This window comes from Morone saxatilis, unplaced genomic scaffold (genome assembly GCF_004916995.1).
Source record: "Morone saxatilis isolate NCDOM2014 unplaced genomic scaffold, NCSU_SB_2.0 Contig24, whole genome shotgun sequence".
In the NCBI taxonomy this organism is placed as follows: Eukaryota; Metazoa; Chordata; class Actinopteri; family Moronidae; genus Morone; species Morone saxatilis.
In genome coordinates, this window is record NW_023339807.1 from 26274405 (window position 1) to 26282574 (window position 8170).

Consider the following 8170-nt stretch of genomic DNA (forward strand, 5'->3'; position numbering starts at 1 on the left):
GATAACCATTAATTGATTAAACTACAGTTAAACCCCTGTAACACCCTGCAACGTGGAGCCAGACACACGATAAAGTCAAATGTTTCATAATCGAGGAAATACACTGAACAAATGTCAAACTGAACAGAGACTGATTGGTTGGTGAAAACAAACTGTCACCGACTGAGACATGAAAGCTGTCAACAGGAGTTTCTTTTGAGTCGTCATGGATACCACATCCCAACGGACAGCTGGGGTCACGGCGCATCAGAAAGCTCCTAAATACAGATCTGAAGCCCTTATAGTTTTATCCTTAAAGCTTCTGTTGGTTTTTATTTGTTGTTAATTTGAGTTTCAGGTGAGAGATGAAGATCTTTTCTTCACATCTGAGATTATTTTTGTATGACAGACACGAGAAGTTGTGAAGTTTGTCTCTGACGCGCAGAGATTTATGAGCAAACGCTGACACATTGATCGGGTCACCATGTCTAAATCTGGCAACGGAGGAGAGACGGGGTGAGGAGGGGTGAGGAGGAGGGGTGAGACCTGTCAGATGGTGAAAGGGCAGAGATGACGACTCCGAACACCGACTCACCATCTGTTTTCTGACAACACAAAGACTCGTTGGCTCTTTCTGTGTGTCGTCCTGCAGCAGTGTAATGGAGACAGAGAGCTCTGCTGACTGAGTGCCCTTGAGCAACACGCTGCAGCTCAACCTGCTCTGTCAAAGTTTGTCTCTTCACCTTCATCCTCAACATCCCAGTGAGAGTAAAGAGCAACATGAAGAGGGCTGCCCCTGAAGATTTTCCTGGTCAATCAGTTGTGTAACAGTTATAATATTAATTTCATTATTTAAATCTGTATAGTTGAACATCCGCCTGTTAAATGCTAAAAGAAAACTACTACTGATTCTGAATGTGTCCGAACAACCAGCAAAGAGACGTTTAGTTTGTTTATTTCAACACACACGTTTTGTTCAAAACGCAGAAAAAATATTGGTTTGGTCGGGCAGTCTGTCACGTCTGTGGTATTAAAAGTGACAGGATGACAGCATGTTTCTGCAGGTTTACAGGAGGACCAGGACCTGAGAAATCCTTCACCTCCTCCATGTTCATCACGTCTTTGACTTCTCACCTCAGAGGACGAATGAACACATGAATATGAGAAAGAGAGAGAGACAGAGAGAGAGAGAGACAGGAAAGCCTTCTGTCACTTCTAAATGAGCTTCAGTAAATCCTGCTGTTGAGTCCCATCCAGAGTCAGACAGCCGAAACAGTGTGTGTGTGTGTGTGTGTGTGTGTGTCTATGTGTCTGTGTGTGTGTGTGTCTGTGTGTGTATGTGTGTCTGTGTGTCTGTCTGTGTGTGTGTGTGTGTGTGTGTGTGTGTGTGTGTGCTCTGTGTGTGTCTGTGTGTGTGTGTGTGTGTGTGTGTCTGTGTGTCTGTGTGTGTGTGTGTGTGTGTGTGTGCTCTGTGTGTGTGTGTCTGTGTGCTCTGTGTGTGTGTGTGTGTGTGTGTGTGTGTGTGTGTATGTCTATGTGTCTGTGTGTGTGTGTGTGTGTGTGTGTGGATGGTGAGGAAGCGACAGAGCATGACAGAGAGACACTGTGAGAAAGGAGGAGAGAGAGATTTTCAGGGAGAAAAATAAACCTGAAACTGAGTTCTGCAGTCTTGCAGTTCTGAAGGATCTTACCTGGTCGACCCGGGCAGGTGGAATGAGAAACAACCCCCAATCACAGATCACCATCACTGCATCAATGCAACCTGCTGCACCAAATTCTGCTTCCAACGGCCAATGAGGATGTCTCTCTTTACCTGGAGACTGATTTCACTGTGTTACTGAACTCTACTGAACTATATTATTGTATATATTATATACTCTACATTACAGTACTTCACTGCGTATGAGAGTGAAAATTAGAGTGTGTGAATGTGAAAATGATTTGGTCGTACGATGATTGACTCTTCAAGCTGCTACTAATTATCATTATCAAAGCTGAGTGTAGAAAACAGCAGCGTCTCATGTTCAGCTGGCAATGAGCGGCACTTTCACAGGTTAAAACGACAGTGCTGCAGGTCATAGCAGCTGTTAATTCAGTGAGTAAACTGATGTAAAATAAAACTCCTCTGTTGTCTGGTTGAAGGTCTCTCTGCAGCCTTCAGTATTTGGATCAAGTAGTTCAACAAATGTGCGTGATTTAAAAAGATTTGATATATTTTAGTTTAATGTGTCAGGTACTTAATCAAAATTTTGATAAATATAAAGTATCAGACAGGACAGATCCTCAACATTAACTCCCCTAGTTTAAACCAATAATGTCATCCCTTTGTATTACTGCCTCTTTAAGTCCAAATCTGAGTAATCAGTTGATCACAAACATTCAAATTCAACATGAATAAACATACATGTTTTTTAACTGTAAAAGTACAGTACTGGAGGACTTACATTCCCCCAGTGGTGTCGGGGGTCGTGTACAGCATACAGCATATCATAATATAATATTTCTCTGTTACGGGTTTGTAGTGGACAGGGTGTTAATCTGAATCTGGCTGAACTCAGATCAGATGGAAGACGTGTCATTACACACAGCCACAGGAACACACACTGAATGGTCAGTACAGGAATGTGTGTGTGAGTGATTTCACAGGTTGATGCTGCCCTCTAGTGACGCCCTGCAGAACTGTTGTTACTGTAAATGCTGCTCATTCTCACATTTATAAAACATTTGAACCACCATCACAAGACAACAGTCAGCTCCAGGTAACTGACATGAAACCAGTGAGAAACCGCAGCTGTAGCAGTGATAGATAACGAGACAAATATTGTACTTTTTACTCCTCTACATTTATCTGTTGTTAAATGTTTGGGATGAACCGAAGGATGAAGTGCTCCTTTATGTGTTGAGGAAATTCTCTTACATCTTGATCCCCATAAACGTTTTAAAACCCCTCTTGGGTTAGCTGGCTTCTAAAAACAGGGTGTACAGAGTATAACAGCTGGAGATCACAGGTGAAAAGATGTTTTCAGTATGTTCAGAGTTTGAATTGACAAAAGTTAGAAGTTGTTCTGCTCTCACAAACAGACAGCAAATCAACCAGCAGCATCAAAACAAGATCAAAAAAGATAAAAAAGTAAATGTACTCACAGCTCTTCTCCGTCTGAAGCTTTGTTGTCCTGAACCAGATAAACGCAGCCAAAACTTCCTCGGCCCAGACTCTGCAGGATGCTGTATCGCTTAGCAACCAGACCGCCTCTTCCAGGGGGCGGAGCCTGGCCTGACCCCACCTCCTGAAACTTGTACATCCTGTCAGCTTCCCTGTGAACCGAGGACAGGTTCACTGTAAACTTAGACTGAAACCGAGATAGAGATGGAGATTTTACTACTACTTATAATAAAAATAATTACAATGATGATAGTGTTTAATTTTATTATTATTCAAAGTTATAAATCTGAGATTAGGAACATACTGTAAATATAGCAGCAACTTCAATGTTCAAGTACTACAAGAAAGCACAATATTCTGAAAGTATTTTCATTACCAACATCAGACTTTAACAGCAGTTTCATACGTTTTTATATATTTTTGTTGTTTGGAGCCAAATATCAAACTACAATATTTGTATTTCCTGAACAAACTGTTGATTGCTGCATCTGCTGCTGTCGCCACTACTGGCACAGCTTCTGAAAGATCCCAGAGCAGTATCTAGAGCACTTACCTCTGTCCTGTATCCTTCTTGTCCATTGTAACTTACTATTATTGTCAAATCTTTATTATCTGTCTCTCTGAAAATTAGTGAAATAAAGTTAATATTAATAATATTGTTACTATTATATATATAATAGTACTATATAATATATAATAGATATAATATAATATAATATAATATAATATAATATAATATAATATAATAGACTGTATAGACCCCATTCCTGTATCTACAGCCCATACCTATATTACAGTTTCATTATTGTTACTATTACTTAAATCAAATAAACAGTACAGACCTCTGACCTGCATCTACAGCACTGACCTCTGTCCTGTATCTGCCCTGTCCTCTGTAACTTATTATTACTCTGGAGCAAAAATAAAAGTAATAGCTGGAATGACAGTAAAAGGCTTTATATGTAAAAAATATATATATATATATATATATATATATATGTTTTCTATCTGGAAAAATGTGAGTTACAACAGTGGAAAAATGTATATTTATTATTTATATTATATTTTTGAAATCATGTTGCCAGATTGAAGGGCCAGAAATGACCCCCGGGCCGGCAGTCTCAGGCCCCACTTTAAAGTAACTTTATAATATTTTGTAGTATTTACAGATTTTATATCCTGTGCTTCTGCTCTGATTGTTTCACTTAGTGTCTATTAATGCAGCACAATGTCATCCTCTTAAGTCCATATTATTGTGTTGCATATTTTAAAAAACTATCTCACAATGTAGCATAATGACTTCCTGTATGATTTGTAACTAAAATGAATGTTTTTATTATTCTGATTGCTGAAGCTACAAAGGGTACCAACACCAATGCTTTCATTTCAGCTTTTTCCTGGACGGAGCTGTATAGTCCCAACGTGTAGAACAAGTTGTAACAACGTGGCACAGATCCTCCCTGTATTTTAACGATTTTTGTGGTTTTACTGTCATTTCTCTCTTATTAAATCCAGATTATTTGAGCCTTGAGCAGTTTAAATTATCATATTGTCTATGTTGTTTTTTTGTCTTATACTATAAACCCAATTTACTGGTACAAACAAACAGTTTATGAATAATCTCATTAAGTGATAAAATGACGTTTGTACAGCAGAGTTTATTAATGTTTATGTCTCTTTTAAATATATCAAGTCAAGATGGCTGAGAACTTCAATCTTTAAAAACATGTTGTATTTTATAAAGAAGTAAAAGTGCAATGTATATCTCTGAGATGAAGTGAAGTAGAAGTATAAAGCAGTATTAAATGAAAATACTCAACTACAAATACTGGATGTAACATAATTATCAAGGCAGAGTAATCGTCCAATAATGGCAAATGTATTATGTATTATTCTGATTATTAAATTCCTGCTGATACATTATCGCTCCATAATAATAATAGTAATCATTTATTTTGAATTCTTACTTAAATACAGTAGCTACTTGAGTAAATGAACTTACATTCCAGCATATAAAGTGTCAACAATCCATATATTATAATGTATCGAAAAATATATGTAATAATAAAGTTATATGAGTAATTATACGTATTTATAAAATAGTTTACTGAAGGTCTATACTAAGTTTATTCTGAGAAATGAAGGGCGGGATGACCGATCTGAAGCTTTCTGTTCTGGGAATTCTTGACGCTGTCTGTCCGACTTAATGGAAACATCGTGTTCGCTTAAGACAGAAAGCAGAGGAAGAGTAACACACACAAACCGTGTACCGCCTGCGTGAACACGGGAGGTCGCTCATGGACATCGCTGTTCGCTGAAGGAAGAGTAGAGAGAAGGAACGAGAGGAAGAGGAGAAGAGGAGGAGGAGAGAAGAGAGAGGGGCAGAGAGAGGATCGCTGCAGGGGGAGGAGGAAGAGGAAGAAGAGGAGGAGGGAGAGGAGGACAGGAAAGGAGGAAGACGAGGAAGAGGCTAAGAAGGCTAGGAGGAGGAGGAGGAGAGGTCCCTACATCGTCTCTGGGAGAACCAAGCTCCAGTATAACAGCGTGAGTTGTGTTGATTACCTGACCAGCAGACTGGACCGACAACTCCGTGTTGATCCGTCTCCATGGAGACCGAAGAGCGACACACCCCTAAAAATTTGTCCACACAGTTAACTGCAGGCATTCCCTGAGTTCCACAGCAACTTTCAGTGGTACAAAAGATCATCCCTCGATGAGGAGTGAAGTGGACGATATTCTATTTTCTGTCCGCAGTGCTCTCAGAGGGGAATAGGCGCTGTAGTCTTTATACTGCACTAATCTACAAAATACAGATTTTTACCACATAAACATATGAACGAGTTGATAAAACATGATTTTTATTGAAATCAAACCTTTCAGATTGCTGTTTTCCTCTGACTGTTGTATAATTGAATGTATTTGAGATCCATTTGGAGCTGGGACTGTCATGGTCGGACTGACCAGCACTTGTGAAGGTGGACTTTGGAACTCCATTGTGAGCATTCTCACTATATTTTGCAAGCTTTGGTAAGCGTAAAATCAACGGATTAGATGCAGAAACGTGATCCAGCAGAATGGATCCATAATGAAAATATCTATAAGGTTGACAGTCGATACACAACAATAGTTGAAATGAAGCGCACCAACTCCAACAGTAACAATCACTGCTCATTTACATTAATGTTGAGTCAGAATAATATAATGATATCAGATAGTACCACTCATCACCCCAGTACTTATTTGTAAGCAGAGTTTTTCAGAGTTAGTATTAGTATCTTTTATGTACTAAAGGATCCTAAATAACTATTATCTTTAACTGGATTCCATAAATCTATTCAGTTAAGATTTAGATCAATGGATGTATGTTCTTGCTGCTTCACTTAAGTTTTGAGTCGACGCCGTCGTACACTGAACAGCTCTTCAAGAAACCTAAAGTCTTCAGGACTACAAAGACAGCTTTAATAACAATAGAAGAGCTTTTTTATGATATAACAGTTAATTGGAAATTTAAACATACACCATTGATCCATTTCAGAAAAAATGAAGCAACATGAATAGGAACTGAAGGAAGACATCGCGGACCATAGACACAAAACGTTACACTAAAAATAATAAAACTGTAGGAAAATAGTTCTAATCGCAGCCAGCTGACGAAGAGAGGTGAGCCACAAAGATCGAGTGCTGGTGCAAGAGGAGGCCTTTCATTTCTTTGACCAGAGGTACTCTGCCTAACATGAAAGGGCGGGGTGCAGATCACTTAATGCAGGGGTGCACCCAAAATAAACACGACTAGGGGTGATGAGAAGACAATTTTAATTCCTCTGTAGTATTGAAGCAATTCAGTCAGTACGGTGTCATAAACACACGTGCTGGGCCCAATAAAAAAATACAGCCTAGGACAAAATACGATGGCCACAATTTGTAATTTTATTATATTGACTTAAACATCAGTATGTAAATTGTGGATGTGTGAGCAATATGAAGTGTAAATGATTGTCAAGTGAAAAACAATCAAACCAAGAACTCAACAGAAAAGCTGCTTTGGCGGCGATGCAGCCGAAGAGAGAGAGCCACAGCAAAGCTGGGACAGGGTTTTAAATCCTTTAGGAGCGCCTTGACTCAGGTGAAAGCATCGATGTTCAGTACCCAGTCCTGATTCCAGAAAGACACGTTAGTGAAACTGTGAATACATCCTGTGAATCCGAACTTGATTCCAGTACAGTTATGAAAGGCAGGAAGTTTACTGTCAGGATCTGAATTCCTGCGTTGGATATTAGCTTACATTAGTTGCAGTAAAAAGCACCAGGGGGAGATTGAGAGGGAGAGAGTCCTATAACTGCCAGTCAGCCACCAGCGGGGACGAGAGAGACGAGGAGAGAGTCTATACTGCAGTCAGGCACCAGGGGGAGCATAGAGAGAGAGTCTAGTACTGCAGTCAGCCACCAGGGGAGATAGAGGGGAGAGAGTCTATACTCGCACGTCAGCCCCAGGGGCGAGAGAGATGAGAGAGTTATACTGAAGTAAAGCACCAGGGGGCGTAAGAGAGAGAGTCTATACTGCAGTCAGCACCAGGGGGAGAGAGAGAGAGGAGTCTATACTGCAGTCGCCACCAGGGGGACATAGAGAGAGAGAGAGTCCTATACTGCACGTCAGCCACAGGGGAGAGATAGAAGAGAGAGAGTCTATACTGCAGTCAGCACCAGGGGGAGATAGAGAAGAGAGGGACCCGCTCTCTGTAGATAAAACGTCCCCATTCTAAGGTAAACTAACAACAAAGATTCTAATGTTCCAGGTGATTATTTGTGATGAAAACAACCTATGGATGTTATTTTGACAAATTTCTGTCAATAGATCCTCCTTATTAGCTGAAATAAAGTCTCTGAATATGGAGAGCCTATAAAAGAATGAATCTGTAAAGAAATAAGAAGACTAAATATGGAAATATAAAAACCAAACAAATATAAAGAATATATTATTATTTATTTTTACATTATTTTAATTATTTTTCTGGTATATTTTAAAGAATAT

General features: G+C 39.5%; 2 protein-coding genes across 2 annotated transcripts in view; one reads left to right on the forward strand and one right to left on the reverse strand.

Moving 5' to 3' along the window:
- nek11 (NIMA-related kinase 11) overlaps window positions 1–3291 on the reverse strand; it is a gene marked incomplete at its 3' end in the record, with an annotated part of 38490 nt that extends 35199 nt beyond the window's left edge. The window contains 1 exon segment of the mRNA XM_035673129.1: window positions 3124–3291. Coding sequence (XP_035529022.1) covers window positions 3124–3281 — 158 coding nt within the window.
- The window catches only part of LOC118336472, a 744338-nt gene that overhangs the window by 360563 nt on the left and 375605 nt on the right, over window positions 1–8170 (forward strand). The gene's annotated exons all lie outside the window — the stretch shown is intronic.